Source organism: Passer domesticus, chromosome 20, assembly GCF_036417665.1.
Source record: "Passer domesticus isolate bPasDom1 chromosome 20, bPasDom1.hap1, whole genome shotgun sequence".
NCBI lineage: Eukaryota > Metazoa > Chordata > Aves > Passeriformes > Passeridae > Passer > Passer domesticus.
In genome coordinates, this window is record NC_087493.1 from 5,510,607 (window position 1) to 5,532,643 (window position 22,037).

At 44.5% G+C, this 22,037-nt stretch overlaps 2 protein-coding genes across 2 annotated transcripts; one reads left to right on the forward strand and one right to left on the reverse strand.

The window, feature by feature from the left end:
- Positions 1 to 1,835: 1,835 nt before the first annotated feature.
- Positions 1,836 to 13,831, reverse strand: SCPEP1 (serine carboxypeptidase 1). The gene is made up of 13 exons (XM_064395579.1): positions 13,735 to 13,831; positions 12,640 to 12,785; positions 11,679 to 11,768; positions 10,835 to 10,990; positions 10,302 to 10,376; positions 10,025 to 10,097; positions 9,070 to 9,107; positions 8,758 to 8,886; positions 7,221 to 7,305; positions 6,344 to 6,457; positions 5,591 to 5,728; positions 4,117 to 4,280; positions 1,836 to 4,014 (listed from the first exon to the last, which is right to left on the reverse strand). The coding sequence occupies exons 1-13, from the start codon at positions 13,784 to 13,786 to the stop codon at positions 3,949 to 3,951; spliced, it is 1,326 nt and encodes a 441-aa protein (XP_064251649.1). The 5' UTR covers positions 13,787 to 13,831; the 3' UTR covers positions 1,836 to 3,948.
- Positions 13,832 to 13,866: 35 nt separating this feature from the next.
- COIL (coilin) lies at positions 13,867 to 20,370 on the forward strand. The gene is made up of 7 exons (XM_064395577.1): positions 13,867 to 14,146; positions 15,162 to 16,317; positions 16,630 to 16,716; positions 17,286 to 17,333; positions 17,976 to 18,051; positions 18,744 to 18,832; positions 19,325 to 20,370. Exons 1-7 carry the CDS (start codon positions 13,899 to 13,901, stop codon positions 19,418 to 19,420), a joined length of 1,800 nt encoding a protein of 599 aa, XP_064251647.1. The 5' UTR covers positions 13,867 to 13,898; the 3' UTR covers positions 19,421 to 20,370.
- The last annotated feature ends 1,667 nt before the right edge of the window (positions 20,371 to 22,037 follow it).

The window sequence follows — 22,037 nt, forward strand, 5'->3', positions numbered from 1 at the left end:
CCTGTAGCCTGCAAATCAGTTGTCAATCAAAAACACACTGACAGCAATACAATTCCCCACATATCCACCCTCAGAGAGATAAGGAGCTGGTCCAGAGCCTCTGCCACTTTGATCTTCCTTTATTTTTTACAAAGAAAATCACAGAAGAGTTCTCCTTTCCCCCAGTGATGTACTAAACAGTCTTTCCAGTCTGGGGAAAAAAAAATCAAAGTGCAGAGATCAGATATGAACCTTGGGAAGCAAAGAATTTCTGAAGAGGTATGAGGAGATGTGAAAGGAAAAAGGGAAGCAGAATATTTGATCAGCAATCTTCTCTGAAGCTTTTTAGTTAGAGCAGGATTCTTGAGATGTGGGGATGTTTAGCTTTTATCTTGAGACCCTTGAACTCTTCAGTTTATATGGGGACTGAGCTCAGCACACCCCTTGGGGACACCTATTCAAAAATATGTGAGGTGGTGGCCCTTGGAGTCGTGGGAAGACACCCGTGTGGAATCAGCTCCTGTTAGTCTAACTGCTCTGAAGTCAGTTCAGCCTCTTCAAAGGCTCAGAGCACATCTGTGCCACTGATTAGCTCAGTGGCTCCTTGTCTGACTCCCCTCTCTGTGTGCAGGTGGGCAGCTGAGCAGGCCCAGACTGGGAAGTGGAGTCACAATAAATATTGTGGTAGGAAAAAATTTTAAAAAGGAATATTCCTGTTTGTCATGACCAGAGGAAGAGTTCCCACACCTCAGAGGGGTTGTGCTCAGTTTCATGAAATCCAGTTAATTTCCACTGACTCTCCTTTATCTTCTGCTGGAAGATGAAGGAACTTGGTCTAGATATGCAAGTAAGGGGCAACATGAATTTAGATCAAAACTGTCATCATTAAAATCTGTGTCAATCTTGCACTAATTTGGAAGGGGTGGATGCAGATTTGGGTTTAGACACTGTGTTTGGGGAATTAGTGCTGAAGTCCAAGAACTGCCACAGACTGGCAGCAAGCACTGGAATGAAGCTGATAAGAGAGGTGGAAAGGTTGTAGAAGCTGTCATTACAGAGAGCTGAATATGTGGAGCAAATCTCTGACAGCTGGGACATGAATTGATAGCACTGAACACGGGAGAATTGGGATGAGAGATGCTGTCAGTAGGGTCTGTGATCTTAAAGCCGGGGGTGTCTTATGGGGACTAAAATCAGGACAATGAACCAAAAACTTGGCACCCACTTGCTGAGCAGCTTCTCTGCCAAGATGAAGTTTTTAGGGCTGAATCCAGGAGGTTGTTTTTTATTTCCAGGGGTGTAGCTGGCATTGCTCCTTGCTCATCCCTGCTTCTCCACTTTGAGGTAGGACATGCACCAGTGGGTATTTTTCCTTACTGGTATATCTAACTGCCTGTTTAATCAGAGATAATTGGCAACTTCTCCATTTGACTCATGAACTATGTGAAATAAGTATTTTACATAGTGCCACTCTAGTTTCCTTCTAGAATTTGAAATATGACTAGTGGTAGTGCTACCATATTTGCATGCTGAGAATAAATAGTTCAAGAGGAAATATTTCATTGCATACCACACACCATGGCTGTCATTTGCAGGATTTCTTTAAAATCAGCTGCTTTTCCATCAATGTCAGTTCCACTCAGATAGCAAACTGTAATCTGGTGTCAGAAACACTGTCTAAGGAGGGCACTCCCCAGGCTGATGGCCCTGTCTACAATTCTGGTTGTGTTCCAGTCACATCCAGAGACCCAGCCCCTAAGAACAGCTTCACAGCACAATTTCTCTTTATTTATTCTCACAATATAGCCCTCCTTAAATATTGGGCTTCTCATTGTCTTACTGTACTTTGAATCAAATCCTGTTTCCCATTGACTGCTCTGGTTAACCACAGATAACAGATGTACTTTATCAACTGGACATTCTCTTTCAATGTCACAAACAGGTAACAAGCAGAAATAATCAGCTTATTAACACCCTTGCCCTTGAGAACTTAAAGATATTACTTAAGAGGTAATGGCATTTTCTCAGACTAGCTTAATTAAGTTTGGAACAGAAACAAAATACTTTATTTTTTTACTGCCTTTCCTCTAATCTATTTTTCTATTATAAAATGTTAAACAGCAAGAACAAAATTTAAACATTTTGGAGAAATGTTTCTACAAGCAAGGATCTTCCTTTGAAATTTTCTTAATACTATAGGACCTCACCTTGTAAAACTTTTACTGGATTAATTTACACAGAATGAATGCTCTTGCTTGATTTCAACAGCATTCTTTCCCGATTATGAATTAGGCATGAGCAAAACCCTCAGATGAGCCCAGCTAGAGAGCAACTGCACTCAATTCAATCACATTAATGCCTTGCTTCTTACAGCACACATACTACACAACTACCTGTTCTCCCGAAGTTAGGGCTAAAATAAACAATCCTCTGCGGAGGTTCCCATAAAGCCGATTCCACTGGCAATTCATAGGGTCAAACGAATATTCCCTGGTGTTCCTAGGACAGCACCAGGGACAGCCAGATGCCAATGCCAGCGTTCCCCTGGCATTCCGAGGTCTCCTTACTCCACCGAGTGGCCGCTCACTCCACTGCACGTCTGCCACCAACCCAAGGCACCCAGCTGCCGAGGCTGGCAGGGGGAATAAAACGTAAAGCCGCGGTGAATGGACGAGCTTTGTTCCTCTTCCACATCCCACAGTCCTCCAGATGCCCTGGGGCCAAACCTCTCTTCTTGGTACATTCCAGAAACCTCCCTGCTGCTTCCCCACTTTTCTCCAAGGAAATCTTTTCCCAAACCAGTAGAGGGAAGAGCTTGAATCTGCTTTCTAGAGGGAACCCTTTTGGGGTCACAAATTTGCACTAAATCAGGACAGTGCCTCAGTTCTTGCTAAGACAATGCTATCAGCTATTTCATGACAGTTTCAGTGGCTGGAGTAAATGAGAGGTTGTTATTTATTTAGGATTCTGAGAGCTGGAAGGAGCTGTTGTGCCTGACCAAGTCTCTTCTTGACTATGTATTATTAAAAATAAATGTTTCAAAATAATAGGTGTCTGCAAGACTTCTCTCCAAGACGTGGATTAAGATTTTGTATATCCTTCTTTTTAACACCCCTATAATATTTCAGAATTATACTGTTATTGCTTAAATAATGCTCCTTTCTTTCTGGCTAAACCCAGAAGGTTTTAAGAAGCTTCTGTCTGTTGGGACTCTTTGGTACAAGAGGGTATTAACAGGCCTTCTGCTTCAGGATACAGAAAAGCAGGAATGCCTGCTGGATGTGCTTTAGGTGTGAAGGATAAAGGCAACGTTTGAGTAGTAGGCATTAAGAAGAATGGAAACAAGAAACAAATGGTCAGATGAAAAGGGACAAATCCTCCTCTGTGGGATGTTTTTCTGTCTCCAGAGCACAGGAAGTCTGAAGAATCCTGGATCCTAATTCAGGCACCTCAGCAAGATGAGATGGACTGTGACCTCTAGGGCAGGTCCTCTGTCCTGGAATTTCCAGGTCTTCATCTTGAATCCAGCCAGGTGACTCAAGCCTGAGGACAAAGGAAGGAACATTCCACAACCTCATGAAGCTCTCCCAAAGGAACACAGAGCAAATGAAGTCAAATCAGTTTTACTCTTGGTGTGCAAACAGACAAGGGAGCATTCAGAGAAGGGCAAGAGCACAAAATCCTTCCAAGGCAAAGGTTCAGGGCTTGTTCTTTATGACAGGGGACTTCCCTCTGGAAGAGTCATTTATGAAGTGTTAAGGCAGCAAATCACAGCTTAAAAAGTTCAAAAGCAATAATTCATTCAAGGAAAAAAACGCCTTTCCACAAGCACTTGTGCACAGTATCAGCAAGATGAGGGAGGCTGTGTGCCCAAACAGCCACTGTGCCTCCTTTGGCTCAGGATCCAGATTCACACTCCTCCAGAGCCCTGCTGCTGGACAGGAAGTCAGACCAGGTGTCCTCCCTTCCCTAGTGCTGCTGCTGAGTCACCATCCTGAGCATTTTGAGTGCCATCTCTCCTTGGTCAGCTGGTACCTAGCAAGGAGAAAAGCAGAGGATAAGCAGCTGCTGTAAGGAAGCAGAGAGCAGCCACACACACCTTCAGTCTCCTTCCACCCCAAGGACTCCATTATTTACCATGTGCCCAGCCTTGAGAATCCAGAAGAAAGCAAAGTTCTTATAGGCCTTGTGGAAAGCAGCTGTCTCAGCAGATTCTGGAGACACATACAGTGCCTTCCACCTTTTCTGGCTGAACTGCTCCAAGTCAGGCCACTGCAGTTTCCGGATCCATGCCTCCTGCCCTGTTGGAAATAAGAGACAGCACTGACTACCAATACTTGGAAATTACCAATACTTGGTTCCACAGCAGCTTGGGAGTCCAGTTCAGCTGGGCACCCCCTGAACCAGTACAGTGAAGTTAGCACAGAGTCTGTGTGTTCAGATCCTAAAACAAATTTTCTTATGCCTAAGAAAATTCAGGACAAACTGAAACAAACCAATGGAGGAGAGAAGGGAATAAGTAAACAGTGAAGGTGTGTATGAAATGGGTTTAGGATTGCACAAGTTGAACATGTGCTACTTGGAGGCTCTGCAGCCCTAGAAATTCCAACATACTTCACTTTGCACCTCAAACACCTTCAATGTCCTGCCATGGAGAAGGATCAGCCATACCAAGTCCCCCTCCTGGAAATCAGAAGAGGCACTGTTTCTCTCTTTGTTGGACACTCATTGAGAGGAGGCTGAAAAGGCTTTCTGTTTCCAGGTGCTGCTAGAGAAGGTGGAGGTCAAGACAGCAACAAGATCAATTCTAAGACTCCAAGGGGGACAAAGCTTTAGCCTGTCTGGGAACTGCTGGAAGAATTGACATGTTAACTACAGCTCAATTTTAGATGAAAATGTGATAAACTGGAGCATCACTAACTGCCAATCTGTTCTGACAGCCTAAATACCATGCTTCCTGGATTTATTGATTGCTGTGTTGTTCATGAAGGGCATCTGAATATCTAAGTGGACAGAGACATACAAGGAATAAAGCCTTTCACAACATAGGAAGGTGTTTGTGGAGTCTGTGACTGCAGATTCTTTAACTCGGTGAGAAAAGATGAGCAGAAGGGCACAGAGCACCCTTGTTAGGCATTTCAGCAGCATTTCAGCCTGGCTCCCAAACTACCCCTGCACCAAACCAGCATCTTGCAAGCAGCAAACAAAGCCCAAGGTGTGCAGGAGCCTACAATGAGAGCAGGTGTGATCACTGCACCCTCCCTCATTAATTAGCAGCATTCTTTGCCTATGAATGAGCATACACACATACACATCTATGTGCCTATCCAGGAGGATTAAGTGAATTATTAGCTTCACTGAAACAAGCAATTACTGATGTGGCAGATCCATTTCTCAACAGTATAATGGAGGCAAAGGATTTGCCTCTCTCAGAGGGATATAAGCAAAACATCCCAAGTGCTGCTCATTTATGACTGTAGTATTTAAGCACTGCTAGTTAGGTAAGAGGTTTGCACAGGAGACTGGAGAAATCTGGGTACCAATATACTGACAGCTCCACATTGTATTCATCACATGTTCTGTTTCCACCCCCAGTGAAGAAGTTCCTCACCCATGGTGTCAACAATGAGGTCCAGTTGCCCATTATAGACTGTCACACTGATATTGGCTGCCAAAAGCTGATCAACAATATCGATGACAGGTTTCATGAAGTCCTCAGCCATGTTCTCAAAGACCTGTCTGGACTGACCTGGTTGGAACCAGAAAGACAAATTTTAAGTCATGAAGGATGTCATCCCCAAGTTGGGACAGAAGCATGGGCTAAAGGCTTTAAAATGGAGTTCACAGCTGCACAAAAAACAATCCTAGCCAAAAGTGGCAGTGATTTATCAGTCTGAGGAACAGGAGGACCAGACAGCAGCTGTGCTCCCACTGGAGCTCATAGACAGTGCTGTAGTTTCTGGCTCCTATTTACACACACATCAACCCTTTAAGCCTGTTTTAGACCCCCTCCTCCATAAAATGCCAGATGATACCAGACTTCTGGCAGAGAAAAACTAACAGGAATTTCAGCAAGACTGCATGAAAGACAAACCAGTTCCTGAAATACAGAGGATCTTCCTCCTTCCTCCTGTATTTTTAGTTACTTGGCTAAAGATAGGTATGAGCAGCAGAATCAGAACCACACCAGCTCCCACAGGCCTGCCCCACAACATCTTCATTTCTGAGAACAAATGCCCTCTTTAGCCCCATGGACAAGGACAATTGAATGTGACCAGTTGCCAGAGTATTTTCCTACAGGATGCAATACTGTAAAACAGTGGTAATGAACTCATCAGGTGCACACTAGCAGACAGGAAAGTACCTCCCCACTTCACACAGTCAGGAATGATCATCAGCTTCTTTCTGATGGGCCCATTCATCAGCTCATCAAGGCTGCTCTGGTGCATTTTTCTGACGTGCCGCTGGTAAAGCCGCACTGAAAAACAGCAAACACCCTTTGATCAGTGGCACACTTAAGACCCCATCCTGCACAGACAACAATCTTCAGTGTCAATCATGGCCAACAAAGCCTTTTCTAATGAAAATGCAGCACCACAGAGACAGATTTGCTTACTTTTACAAGAAACCACTGAAGTCAACCCTTATTTAGGGCAGGATGATACAGGAGGACCCCATCCATTCCTGCTTTTAGCTAACACTGCACTTTTTCTGGGCATCAGCTTCTGCTTTAACCACTTGGCTCTTCTCAACAGAGCAGTTATTTTTGATCTGCAGTGTTTTACTTTCAGGAGTTGATTTCACCTTCCCTTATGAAGCCAACAGAAAAAGAGCTTGAAAGAAGTTCTGCACATGTGTTTTTCACATTGATGCACAAAATAATGGAGCAATAATTTAATCAGACTGTTTCTACTGATGAGACACTGGCATCCTGTCTTAAAGACAGAAATGAAAGACAGTAAGAGGAAGTAACTTAAAAGGTCATGAAACAACGTTGCAATTATACTGACTGCTTCCTTGCTGTAATTTGTGCAGGATGTATAGGTGGAGGTGTCATCTATAGGGTTGTTCCACATTCCTATCTGTCTCCACTTATGCAACGGCAAACAAGTTCTGCTCGAGAGAATATCAACATCCATTTTAAGGATGTGCTACACTGAGACTCTTTCCACTGTCAGGGTTGAAGGGATGTGAATGGAAACACAGGGCCTCAGAAGTTCAAGTACTGAAATACAACTTACTGAGATGGAAATTTTCCTGTTCATCTGATTTCACTTCTGGTACTTCCTTAGTCAAGATGTTATAAAAGTTCACATTGTCTGTGTTCTGAAAACACAAGATAATTTCAGTATCACTAATAAAAACATTTCTCAGAGATGAACAATCCTTCCTGAAAAGAAAAAAGAGAAAAAAAAAAGTAAATCCTAAATAAAGGACTCGGTCACTTTACCTGCACACCAGGAAGATACCTGTGGAAAAACTTCATTTCTACATTTGCTTTGAGAAGTGAGAAAGAGATTCCTCAAGCCTGTATTGTTCACACATGGGTTGTGCCAGAGATGTTATTTACTCCTCTGAAGCAGATGTGAAGCTACAGGAAGTCTTACCCTGCATTACTCATGGCAGAGAGCTGCAGTGCCAGGTGATGCTTTTAGACAGCCCCTTCTGCCAGGCCTGGTTTAGTGCTGCTCTTGCTCAACATCCTTCCAACCTACAATCCTCCAAAATCTAAACTGCTTCCTCGAGAACATGCTGGGTATGAGCCAGCCCTCTTCTGGAGCTGCTGACAGCTGGATGTGCCCAGGCACTGCAGACTGGCAGCCCTGATGCAGCTGACAGAGGCTGCCTGAATCCAAGGACAAATGTCAGCAGTGCTGCCTTTAGAGAAGTTAGTCCAGATTCTTGAAGCCCTGCTTTACTTGATTTCTGAGTTTTTAAAGTTCTGATGTTTAGGTCAGCAATCAGATCACAACAGCAACTGCACAAGAACTGCAGTGCCTTCACCTGCCAGCACCATCACAACTGAGAGGGGAAGCAAAGTAGATTTGAAGAGTAAAACAGGAACCAAAAGCTCCTCCTGAACAGCAAGAAGTGAAACCAACTATGTGCAAGGCACTGTCAGTTATGAATCACAGCAAAAAAAAACCCCAAAAAATACCCAAAAAAAGAAAAAAAGGAAGTGGCTCCAGATTAGCCTTTCTGTCCAAGGAAGCCAGAGCCTTATGTGTATTAAAGAATGAGATGTAACCAAGAATGAGATTTTGTAGCAACCTTTTAACAGGAGAAACCAAAGCAAAACTTTACCAGTTTTTTATGCTGGAACTTTCTAAGTAACGAGATGCAGTGACCCACAGTAACAGAGCATAACTTGAGGTTCCTTTCCATCCTGGGCACCTACTGCAGTTCTTCAAATAGAAATGTGTGCTTAACTTCAAGTTTGTGTCTTGGTGGATGCAGTTTTCAATATGCAAAGCTTTCCAGGAGACAGAGTTTATTTAAATTGAAACTGTGGAGTCAAGAGGACTAGTTGTCTGCTGAAACCTCAGTGCAATACTGCAAGAGCACAAGGGCTGTCCTGCCCACTTTCTCTGTCACTGCCCCAGCAGGGCATAGCAAACACTCCTTTATATCAGCACTGGGATACAACAAATCCTGGCAAAAATGACTGGGCAGAGGGTTGAAGAATTCATGCCAGCTCAGCACTCATAGAAAGGATAACTTGAAATCATGTGCCTCCCCAGACAGCAGTTAGTTCTTAATGTTAGTCAAAGATCTCACCTCTTCAATGACACCTTCAGCCTTGCCCCAGAGCTCAGTAGCCAGCCCATATTGATTTTTATTTATTGCATCCATTATTTCTTTGGCAACAGCAGTCACCTCTGCTAGACCATTATCATCAAGGAGAGACTGGAAGACAAACACAAAGAAGGACAGCTTCAATTACAATTCCACATCCATTTATTGCTAACAGCCTCCATGCTTTCGAGGTTTTATTCAGGCCAAGATGTAATCTTAAAATTCAACATTCATTTGTACTGTATGGCAGCACAAGGGATCAGGTGAGGACCAAGAGTTTAAGAAGGTACTTACAGTGCTGTAAAGGTAGGGTCCCCAGGACAGCACAGAGTCTAAACAAACAGAACAGATTTCAAACATCAAACTGGCAATCAATTATTGACATAAGATTTAACTTACTTCTCCTTTACTGGGGAAACAATATTTATGAGAAAAATAAATGGAGATTAATTAATCAGTAAAAAGGTACAGTAAGCTCTCTTTAATCCTAAGGTTATGTACCACAGAGCTGGTTCTTTACAAATCCTGCAACATCATTAACCCCTTATGACTCAACCAGTGAAATTTATTTAAAGCAACCAACATGTTTTTACCAACATGTTCTCCCCCCAGCACTGCAGCACATCACCAGATGTCTAACAAGAGGATGGGAATTATCTAAACTGATCTGCTTGATAAGTCACAAGGGAAAAACTAAGTTATAAAACAAATCTGTTTTATAACAGCTTTGTTTGCAAATTCTCAAGGATCAGCTGATGGCAGACAGATAAGAGTTTGCTTGGTATTGTTCTGTGCTGCAGAGAATCTGTGAAGCCTGCCCTTGCCAATACCACTGAAGGACCAAGAGCCCTTTAATTTGCTTTTTATCATCCACCACACACAAATCTCACTTGCAGCCTTGTGAATTACTTGGTGGCCACATTTCAGCACAGGAATCTTACAAAACACAGAGGCTGTGGAGATGGGCAGGGACATTTTACCATCCTACCACTTCAGATACAAGTGTGCTCCTTGCTGCCTTTGCTCTCTGATTTTTCCTAATCTAGATACATTCTAAAAAGAGATTCTTCAGTCACAAGAAGACTTGCAAGGCTGCAGTATTTATTTTTGATTTACCAGACTCACTAGAGAGTTAATTCACTTCAGGCAGGGATGGCCTTTTTGAGTTCAGGCACTCATGGAATGATTACAACACCCAACAAAACAAAATAACAACAAATCATCAACAGTCTGAAGAGTTTAAACATACCCAAAGGAGAAATCCAGGAGTCCCCAAGAGCAGTCCCCATAAAATTGCACTTTATGGTCCCTTTTTGAACAGCCTTCATGAATAAGAGGAAAAACACAACAAAACACCAAAAATTAAATTTTAGCTATTCATGGCTCTATAATCAGTTTTCTTTAAGTGACAAAAGTAAGTGGCACTGTGAATTAGGAAATAGGGACAGTGTATTCCAGAAAATAAAAGTACTTGTAGAAACCCCCCTTTTGAAATGAAAAGTGAACTGTATCCTCCAAGCACTTACCTTGTGCAGCTCTAAAGCAACCCCAGCAGCCATTTTACCTCCATAAGATTCAGAAAATATGTAGAATGGGATGGTCTGGGGAGAGAAAAACCACACAAGGAACTTGTTGCATGGAGGGCAGAAGATGCCTCCAACCATCTCCCACATCCCACAGAACCCAGGCACTGTTCACTTCTCACCATCAAACATTTAATGTTTTTCTTATTTTAAGCTGCACACTAGGTGTCCATAACATCCTGGTGATTTGCTGGGGTTGGTTCTAAAGTAGTTTGGAACTATGAGCAGCTGTGATCCTATATATGCTGCTTGGATCACTCAACAGACAATAATCCACCCCAATGCTTATCTCACTAAGCCCAAAATCAAGATACAACTTCTGAAATGTGCAAAAGAAGAGACAGTGGTTATACCTGCACCACAGACTACCTAGCAGCAAAACACTGCTCATCTGGAAGTCTGTTCCCTAATTCTTTTTGAATTCTATTCAAAAGCAGATAAAAATACAACAATAAACAAGAATTCAATTTACTTACCTGGAATTCTGTTCTACACTTGAAGAATTCTCCAAGAAAAACCATCATATCAGAAACCACTGTGGTAAGGTTTTGGGCAAACAAGCTACAATCATCCACATAACTGAACCCAGTGCCCACAGGATTATCCACAAACAAGATACTGGCTGCCTGCAACTGTAGAAGCAGAAAGAAGGTTTGTATAAAACCTCAGATCAGCACCAGCAAAAAAACTTAGTTTTGATAGCACAAATGATTAACTGAGCCAGCAAATCCCTGAAAAAACTTGCAGAAAAATTAGGTGCAACATAAAGTCCTTCAATTTGCCAAATCTGTAATGAGAAATACACCCAAAAACTGCCAGTGATCCAGAGGGAGGTCACCTAGGGAACTCCAGAGCACTTCAGACTATTGGTAACCCAGAGCACAAATATATTGCTCTAATTAAACTTCCACCTTCACAGGCAGCTGTAATTTGTTTTCCCTTGAAGGCCATACTGGACCTGTAATTATAAGCCATAGGTTTTACCCTGCCAGCCACCCAGAAAAAGCTCTGTGACTGCACACAATGAAGCTGTGATCTGCAAGAACACTTTCTACAATTTCCCTGCTCTCTCCCAGACATGTGCATTTCACAGTTCCATGGAATAGACATACTTCATTTAATCAAATTAACATCTACCCCTCAGTTCTCAAGGCTATTCCTATAAGCTAATTTAATAACCACAATATTTTAACTTGAAATATTATAGTTCTACTGAACTTTAAATGAAAAATTGTTCTGTTTTTTTTGCGTAGTGATCATCTGCTTACACAAGCAAACAAACATTTGTAATTAGTAGTTAGAAGCTGAACTCTACTGTACCCAGGTTGTATTTCTTGGTTTCATTTCTTTGTCTAATGGACCAATCTCTTCAAAGTTCCCATATCCACAGCCTGAAGATCCTGGACCTCCCTGCAGGGAAGTATCAAATGACACAGATGTTAAAAGGCAGCATGGCACAGATATGACAGATGAAGAAAAGTAGCCAGTAAGAAAAGCAGCCAGTAAGTAGAACGCCAGATTGTACATTTTTAGAAATGGCTTTTGCACTACACGTTAATTTGCAGAGCAGGCTCTGTTCCCCATGGTCTTGGGCTATGCACACACATTTCTAAAAGCAAGAATTCAACAGAGATGCATCACCCTCTCATGAGAGCTTCTGGTGAGCTGCCTGCTATACGAGCACAATTGCAAAACCTTATTCCCCAAATATGGAGTGCAAAAGTTAACTCTCTGCTAACTGGGATTTTGCAAGTCATTGGCTTGTTCAGCATGTACAGCTTGTGGGTTTCACACTGATGAAATAACCCAGAAAGAATAAGAACAAGTTCTTAAGTTATTCTATTCAACATTAACTTCTGAAATGTACTGTGGAGAACATGCCACCACTTTTACCAAACCGGGATTGTTTCCATTTCGAAATCAACCTCAATCTCTGATTATTTTATTTATTCTCTCTGAACACTGTTTAGACTTCAAACTCTCCAGGGAAGGAGCTGGGAAATTGCAATGCACAAAAATCACTGCTGTTGTACGAAGATAAGAACAACCTCTGTTATTGCAATCAAACTTGATGCAGGGTGAGCACTTGAGGACACCCCACAACTGCAGAATGAAATCACCCTTATTTTTCCCAACCCCAACACCTCATTCACAAGGCAAGGCATTTAGAACAAGGCAGTTTTAAATTCTGTTTCTGTAGAGCTGCACAATATCAGATATCAGACTGAACCAGCCACAGATGGAAAGAATTATCGCTTAGGTGTCTCTCACCAAACCTTACCTGAAGCCACAAGACAAGAGGTAGCTCTGTGAAGTCTTTGGTGGGGTTATTTGCATAGTAGAGCCACCAGAACATGTGGGCCTTGTTCCGAACCTCCACATATCCCCACACCTCTTTGGGCTCCTGGGGCTGCCTCAGAACTACACCTTGAGGGGAAATAACAAGAATAAGCAACTAGGTAAAAAGACTCAGCTTTGGACTTTCCACCAGAATTGCTCCAAAACATTACATTTCAGTCTTGGCTGTGATAATTAGAAGTGCTACTACTATTAAAAGAAATTCCTATAAGAAACCTGCCTATACTTGCACCCCCACCCACAACTGAGTTATTGTCAATGAATGAAGTGTGTAATTAAGTGCTGCCTTATCAGAGCCTGCCTTTAGAGCTGCCGCCGGAATAACTGCCCAGTTGCTGGAATAATTTGTTCTTGAAGTGTTTTCAAGGCCTGGGCTGAAGGCACAGCCCCAGTGAAATAACTCCCATAGCCAGCTGCAATTTCGACAAGGATCACAGAATATTCTGAGTTGAAAGGGACCTAAAAAGATCGAGTCCAATGGTTTAGCGGGGATCGAACCCGCGGCTTTGGAGCTCTTGGCTCCCTGACCCGAGCAGCCGAACTGATGGCAGCGCGTTGAGCCGGGTGTGTGCGGGCACCGCACCACCCCACAGTCCCCACGCAGAGCACATGCAGACACAGGGTCGCTTCCGAAGGAATCCAAAACATAATTTAAGTCAGTAAAGTCTGGTCACCTTACGCAGTCAATCTACTGTTCATCTCGCACACGGAACAGACCTTTGACACTCCATCCCTTAATCTCAGGGATCAGGGCAGAAGGCAACAGCGCACAGGAGCAATAAGGCTTTTCCACGGCCACGGTGGCCAGGCTTTGCTGCTCCCGCCGGCACTGCCGCTACCCTCTCCGTCCTTCGCCACCGCCAACCGAGCAAGGGGAATTTCGTGCGGCTCAGCCCGGGCCCTGCAGCTGCGGGACACAGGAGTGCCGTGCCCGGAGGCGCCGAGCCCGGAGGAGCCGCGCCGAGCCGAGCCGCTCCCGTCCCGGCCCGTCCTGTCCCCCTCCCGTCCCGGCCCGTACCTGCGGCCAGCAGCAGCGCGGACAGCGCGGTCGCAGCCCGGAGCAGCCCCATCGCTCCCTCAGCTCCCGCGGTCACGGGACCGGCCGGGCCGCCCCGCCATGAGGCGCCGCCCCCCGCGCCCGCCTCCTCCGCCCCTTCCTCCGCCTCCTCCTCCGTGTCCGTGATGGCGGCCGGCGGCGGCCCGGTGCGGCTGCGGCTGGTGTTCGACCACCCTCCGCCGGCCAGCCCGGGCTGCGCGCTGTGCTGGCTGCTGCTGGAGCCGGGCCAGGCGCGGCTCGTCACCGACCTGCTCAGCCTCATCCGCCATCGCTTCGGCTTCAGCCGCCGCGCCCGCCTCAGCCTCTTCCTCGAGGGGGCGCTGCTGCCGCCCGCCGAGAGCGCGCGCCTCGTGCGGGACAACGACTCGCTGCGGTAGGGACCGGGATAAGGGACCAGGACAGCGGGACCGGGATAGGGACCGGGGGACAGCGGGGTGGGGAGAGGGACCGGGACAGCGGGACCGGGACAGCGGGATCGGGACAGCGGGATGGGGATAGGGACCGGGACAGCGGGGTGGGGAGAGGGACCGGGACAGCGGGACCGGGACAGCGGGATCGGGACAGCGGGATGGGGATAGGGACCGGGACAGCGGGGCCGGGACAGCGGGACCGGGACCAGGATGGGGACAGCGGGATAGGGACCGGGGCAGCGGGATCGGACAGAGAGAGTGGGATCCGGACCGGGATCAGGACTGCAGGACCGCGACAGCGGGATCGGGCGTCGTTCCCACACACGCACCCATGGGTGTCCGTCAGTATCTAAAGGCCGTGCCAAGAGGCCGGAGCGGGTTGGTGCCCAGCTGTGGGACAGAAGGCAGTGGGCAGGAGCTGATGCCCAGGAAGTTGCACCTGACCATGGTATTACAGATGAAATTGTTTCTCACACTGAGGTGCAGGGCCCGCGCGCTGGGACAGACAAGATGCGGAGTTTCCCTCACTGGGGATATTCCAGAGCCCTCTGGACACAACCCTGTGCCCTGGGATAACCCTTTTTAGGCAGGGAAATGGGACCAGCTGACCCCACTGTGGTCCCTTCCTGACCCGTTCTGGGATTCTCTGAATCTCCGCGTGGTTTTGGTGGGACAGGGATGGGGCTCCCCAGGCTCTGAGCTCTTCCTTCCCTGGGCAGGGCAGCAGGAGCCGGGTGCCCGCGGGCACTGACTCCCAGCACCTGAGGCTCCCCAGCATGTCCAGAGGGATGGAGGGAGCCAAGAGTTGGAAATGTTCCCCAAGATGGAACAGGAGCCTCTGCCTGCAGGGGCAGGTCCAGACTGTCCAGGGAGGAGCTGGAGCATCTTCACTCTAGGGGAACTTGCCTGAGCTGCTCACATGTGGGGAAAAGTGTTCATTATGCTGAATGGCGGCTTTTGTTTTGGTTTTTCTAACAGAGTAAAGTTGGAAGAGGTAGTTGCAGATGATTATGAAGAGATAGATGATGGCTTTATTTACACAACAAAAGAAGACAAAAAAAGGCACAGACAGAAGGAGGATGAGGAAGAATTGTCTAGGAATGAAGGCAAGCATAAAAGGAAAAAGAAGAAGGAGAAGCATAACCTTGAGGAAGAGACCTCTCTAGATACTTGGGACTCTCAGAAAAGGTACACGAAAAGAAAAAGAAAGGAAGAAGTTAGGGGAAGAAATAGACTCACAGAAGGTAAGGAAGAGACCTCTACTTCCCATTCTAAAAAGATGAAAAAAACAGAGAGGGAGAAGCAGTTGGCAACAAAAAAGAAGGATGAAAATCAGACAAAGGTTGCTGCAGCAAAGATGGCTTTAGAACGGGCAAATGAGAGCTTGTCTCTGAATTCTGGTAAAAATAGCACCAAAAAGACCACAACACAGTCCAGGAAAAAGAGGGTGGGAGCTTCAGATTCCTCCAGCACATCGTCTGACAGTGACAGCAGTGAATTAAATGTAAAGGAAAATAAATCTTCCCATAAACCTGTAGTGGTGACACTTCCCAAAGACAAATCCCAAGCTGCTTCAGATTCTGATGTGAAAACTAATAAAGTGACTGTAAAGTCTAACACTGAAAAGACTAAGACTGCAATTAGTAAAAATGCTAAAAAACCCCAGTCATCTAGTTCAGATTCTGACTCGAGTACAGAGGAGGAGAAGGTGACACCAGCACAAGACAGCACTGCAAAGGAAAAATCAGTGCCAAACCATGTGGTGGCTGTAAAAGCCAGCACCAAGGCTCCCAAAGCACAGAGCTCCTCTTCAGACTCTGATAGTTCAGATTCAGACACACTTGTCATTAAAAAATCGGCAGCAGGTGCTGGACTGGGTAATTCCATAGTGAGGAGCTGCACTAAACAGGTGCCAGCCAGTGCCCCAGGAGCGTTTGCCAGCCCGAGCCGTGGAAGGGGGCGTGGAACAGGAGAGGAGAACTTCTGGAGAGCACCTAGGGGCCGAGGGTTTCGTGGGATGATGAGGGGCCATGGGAGAGGAGCAAACCCTGGCTTCTTCTATAACTACAGCAGTGAAGGCCAGAAACAGAGGCAGTTAAATGAAGCTGCGACAAACACTTCTGTCCTTGTCCAGGTGAGTGACTCACACAGGCAGAGGTCACCTTGCTCTGGCAGCTTGAACTGTACAAAGAACCTATAAGATGAGAGTAATTCAGCAGAATAACAGCAGAAATAGATCAGTGGGATAAAGGCTGAGCTTTTATTTACTGTAATTCTGTTTGTCAGCCTGAGGATGTGTTTGTGAAACAACAATAAAGTGATTGTATTCTATATCTAAAAGCATCTTGCTCTTCTCAGTGATTCCTGCAATTCATACAGCATGAACATTGTCTTCTGTTTTCACTGACACAGTAATTAAATCAGTGGGTTACTCTTTGTTTCACAGAATCCGGTGGAGATTCCCAAGAGAGACTATAGTGTGTTACCTCTTCTAGCTGCTCCACCCCAAGTGGGAGAAAGAATTGCCTTTAAGGTAAACTTAATGGAAATGCTGAATGTTGGTAGGTTAAGATTGCTTCATTTGGGAGTCGGTTAAGATTACTTCATTTGGGCCACTCCTAAGTTTCTGACCTAACAGTTTCTCTGAAATACTCACTTGTTGTAAAGCCTGGCTTTGATTTTTGTCATAGTTTGGAGCATATACAGAAGTTAAGTGCATTTCTTTAGACTTTCTGTAATTGTAGAACACTAGAAATGCTGTCTCTGCTGCCATTTCAATGTAATTTTCCATGTAAATGTTATTGCAAATCTTACCATACAAATAATTACACTGCACTGCAAAATAAAAAAGTAAATGAAATCCCTGCAGGTGAGGAGACTGGGATCCATCTCCCTGATCTCCTCACACAGCCTGACCTGAACGTAAATCCTTTGGAGCAGCAAGTCCTGGAATTCTACCTGGGACCATGATTAGCAGTGGATTCCAGGAGTAGGAGACTTGGCTCTTGCACTTTTCTGTTGCTGAAGAAACTGTCTGGATGTAGGTGGAATCATCAAAGATTGGGAAAAGTTACAATTTGTTACTTGTATTTCTTTCAACAGCGCCTGGAACTAACTGAAAATTACAGTCCTGAAGTTTCAGACTACAAGGTACTGGTTTTCTTTCCTCCCTTCGTTCACTCACAGAACTATGATAGGTGGGGTATGGTGTAAATATTTTGATGCTGTGCAGTGTTTTTCCTTGTGTCCAATTGACTCCATAGGCTATTCCTGGTGCAGCAGTAAAAATCAAAACTCTAGGAGCTGAAACTAATTGAAAATTTGAAAGATGTAGCTGTTACTAAAAAAACCCCAAAACAAACAAAACAACAAACCAACAACTACAAGAATTATTAATAATCATTAATATTTTAGAGATGACAAAAAATGTAGGTTCTCAAGTAGAAAATGTGGCTGTATTTGAGTCTGTTGCTATTGGAAGTTAGGGCAAGTTCTTAAAACTGGTGCAAGTAAAATTTTGTTGCTACTTCAGATAACTTGGTTTCTGGGTAAGTACTGATTTAAACTGCAAAGTTAGTGACAATGAGTAACTTTGGTTTATTGATGCCAATAGTTACAGATTGCTGAGCATTCATTCTTTGCAGATTTTATACATGGAGACTAGAAAATTTGATAGCCAAATATACTTATTTCCTCTGGCAGCAATCAAGTAGTGCACTGGTTGTAAATATGGAATACTTAACCAGTGCTGAAGTGTGTCTTACCTGATTCTTTTCTTGTTGCTTTGTGAAGGAGGCAAAAATACTCAGTTGGAATGATGAAAAAAAGCAGATTGAACTTGAGATCCTTTCAACATCAGCAGGACAATGTACGTACCTGGGGACACTTCATCTTTCAGGAGTATTCCCAATTTCCTTGGGATTATTCTCAACACACCCCTCCCCTCCTCATTCCTTCCCCAAAAATCTATTTAATTGAGAAGTTCTAACAAGTTCTAACCCTTGCTAGTTGAGCTGAAGGATGCTTATGGGTATTTACAACGTATTTTTTTTCAGTAGCTTGAGTGGTCAGTAACTCACCTCTACTGTGGTTTCATTTTCTGAAAGAAATTATTTCAGAAAGAAAGAAAATATTTTATATTATTATTTTGAGAGAAAGTGTGAGGTCATAATGGTGTATCTTCAGTGGGTGTGGAAGTGAGTCCCTACAATGACAAGATGCAGTTCCTGAGACCTGAAATGTTTAATGTTTTTTAAACTGTGTATCCTGCAGTTGTCATTTAAGCCAGAATTAGTGAATTGTCATGAGCTTTTTTCTCAAACTTCAGCAACATATTGTTGACTTTCTCATGTGAGTAGTCAGATAATTACCTTAATTTTGGTGTGTAGTATTCAGTTTTTCTTCAAGACTTTCTGTTACAATTATGAACCTGGACACTGAGCACAAAGGAAAAACCCAACAAAACAAACCCCAAAACCAAACTGATTTTGGCCGGCTTTTGTGGTAAACATTTCAGTTTCTTTGGTTTGTAGCTGGTTGAGCTGTTTGTGTGGTTTTCAGCTGCCAAGGAGCCAGGGAAGTTCGACCTGGTGTACCAGTCTGCAGACGGAGCGGAGCTGATCGAGTACGCGGTGCCGCAGGACACCAAGGTACGTGGGGCCTGCCCTGAGTCCTGCCAGCAGCTCTGCACAGCTGCCCCCTGCCCTGCTCCCTGCCTCTCTTCACCTCAGGGACGTTCCCTTTGTAATCATGCATGTGATTTGAATCAATGGAAGCAAAAACCATTGTTTCTTTCTAGCCAGAATGTGCATGTTTACATCATAATAATCAGTTCTTGGTACTCAATTAACTGGGGCCACAGTCACTCATCAAAGTTCTTGTTTTGGCTAATAAACAACATCACGTCTCATAGAGATCCTTTCTCACCAGCTTTTCCTTTCATCACTGTTGTTGTGCACCTTTCCTACCCAGGATATCTGGCAGGTTGAGGCTCACCAGTAGGATCAGTGCCTCACAGGAGGAGCTGTGATCTCAGTTCAGTGGTGCCATTGTTCAGGTCTAGGCAAAAGCATAACAGCACCCAAATTGCATCTGCTGGTGCTGCTGGCCCCTGCCAAGTGCTGCCTGTGGTTTGTTTTCAGATAACTGAAAGCTGGGATGCGCTGATAGAGCCAAGACTGATTGTGGAGCCTCCAGTTAATGGATCCAGCATTGAAAATGGAACATCTAGGATGTGAGAAGATGTGAACAATTGTACAGATCTGTTCTGTGAAATGCTGCCTTCTGGTTCTGAGGGTGGCAGGTGCACTGGTGGATGTTACTGTCTTAACTGTTTTTCTTTTGGCCTACTTTATTTTTCCCCTTAGGCTATGTTTTTATGTAATACATGAAAACTTTGTTTATTATAGGAAATCTAATATAGATCTGTTTGGTTTGAATATTTATATCCTACTGTAGCAAGCTGCAGAACTGGAATAGTTTGATTAAAAGATAAAACACAACCCTATACTGTGAGTAACTGTTTAAATGTCTGGGTTTGGCTAGAGCTGTATAACTGCCAGAGGTCATTTTTATTTAAAAATTTATTATAAATATTCTTGATATGCAGACTGTCCCTCTGCTGCTGCCACAGCATACAAATGCTGTGACTTTGCAGTTACTTAAAGAGTTCACCTAAACATATTCAGAAAACCTGTGGATTTCAAGCTTCTGTGATTTTGTGGCAGATAAATAGCACTGGTAACTGTCAACTTTGCTTAGAACCAGTGGAATATAACATGAACCCCTGGCACAATTGTGTCCCACTGTGTTAATCCACGTAGGCTCTGAAAGCCTTTATTGTTGGTTTAGAGCAAACCACGTTGCCCTTTAAGTGCTGAAGTTTCTGTGCTGCCTTTCTTCTTCCCTTTCCAGCAGCAGAATGGGTCACCAGGTGCTGGTGAGGCACTGCACTGACAGCTCTGGTAATTATGAGCATTGAAGGGGTACTTTGTACCTCGGGAGTTTTGGCACGTCTTACACTTTCAGATAATCCCTGTGCTAGGTAGTTGACTCCTACAGAGGAGACATGGGAAAAAACAAACCCTAGATACAAACAAACACCTGAAAATTTGTACATTATTATTTAGCTGTCATGTACTCTGACCTAGTGCATGAATCCATTAAAGTACTGTGCATTTTTGTGTCAGCCCTAGCAAAATGTCTTGTTTGTGAAGGAATTGTTTTTATACAAGTAAAATGAATCTGTGTTTTGGTTCACTTCAAATACCAGTATTTCATGCTAGGATTTGTTTTTTAGAGCAAAGTTCAGTTAGATTCATGTGGCTGTTCTTGCAAACTGGATGAAAAGAAGATGCCAGACATGAGCACAGTCATGCTCAGACAATGGGGATTAATGGAAGGATTGTTTTCCTAAGGGAAATTGTTACTTGTTAATTCTTAGGAAGTTGCAAAAGCTAAATGCAAGTGTTTCTTGTTCCATTGCCTACTCTGCATTTTTGGCATGAATTAAATGATGCAGAGTCATTCTGGCTGTGCCAAACAGGAGATGCTGGAAGACAAATACACCCCTGAGAGAGGGTGTTTTGAAGGTAAAATCTTGAGTTACCAAGTTTGCATGAAGCTACTGCTTCACTGCTCATTCAAATCAGACCAAGGACAGGCAGCCTGAGGGAACTGCCAAGAGCCCTCCCTGTCCCATCCTCTTCTGCTCTGAGGAATCTGGGATGGGACAGTGCACATGAATCCCACAAGGAGGTGGTGAAATGCTGAACAAACCCTCACTGCTGCCTTGCTGTCCCTGGGGCTTTCCCATCTCTCTCCAGCCCCTTTGCTGGGGGCAGGAATGTGAGGTACAATTTATCCCACTGTGCTTCTAAAGCCCTGCTTGGGCTCTGGGGGCATCTTGAATGTGCAGTGTCTGGGCAAAGGGTTAGACTTAGTTCAGAATCACAGGAAGTTCTCAAGTATTTGCAAGCAAAATTGAGTATAACTTAAGTAGCTATTTAAATGGTAGCAGTAATTTTTTATGTTAAAACTTTGTTGTTTCATAGACAGCAGAAGTGGTTGGGCTTCCTCCAAATGAGAATTTCAAGCCCTTGTTGACAATGTGGAACTTAAATTGCTCATCTGAGCTCTAAACATCCTGTGCTATGCTCCAGAAGGAGAAGCTACAGTTGTGAGGGTTTATATTTACCCTTTTTATTTGCATACCTTTGTCTATATCACTTGATACCACGAGTGCCACAGAAGAATACAGTGAACGTGCTGAGTCTTTGAAAGATGACAGAGGCTTAGTCCAGATAAGCCCAGGGTGTTCGTTCACCTATGGAAAAATAAAAAATGCAAACATTAAGAGCTGCTCTTTTGTCCCATCTCATGCACAGCACAGCTCTCTGCGTGTTCCTTTGCAGCCACTATCAGCCACCCCCTGTCAGGTGTTTGCATTTCCTCTGCCAGCAGTTACAAAGTCCTGCACAGCACATCCCAGCCACGCTGTAAACCTGTGGCACGGTGCCCATCTCCTAGAAACTCCTCCACCCTCCAGCACATGACAGAGCTGATCCCTGAACTTTTGCTCCTGTCACAGCCCTGCAGCCCCAAATGCCTGCATTGTCCTTTCTGCACCTGTATCTGTTCCTGAGCAGTGACTCAGAGCCCTGTGACACACAACCCCTCTACAGCTTATCCTGAAGGAGTGTAAAAAGGCTGGAGGGGTAACTGATGTAGGTGCAAGTTCATGGTATCTGTGCAACATAGCTTCACAATGATTCTCCAGATTTTAATTTAATAGTCCAAAAGAACTGGCCAGGAGCTGATTTCACTTGTAACAGACCACCCAACATGGCTTCTTTT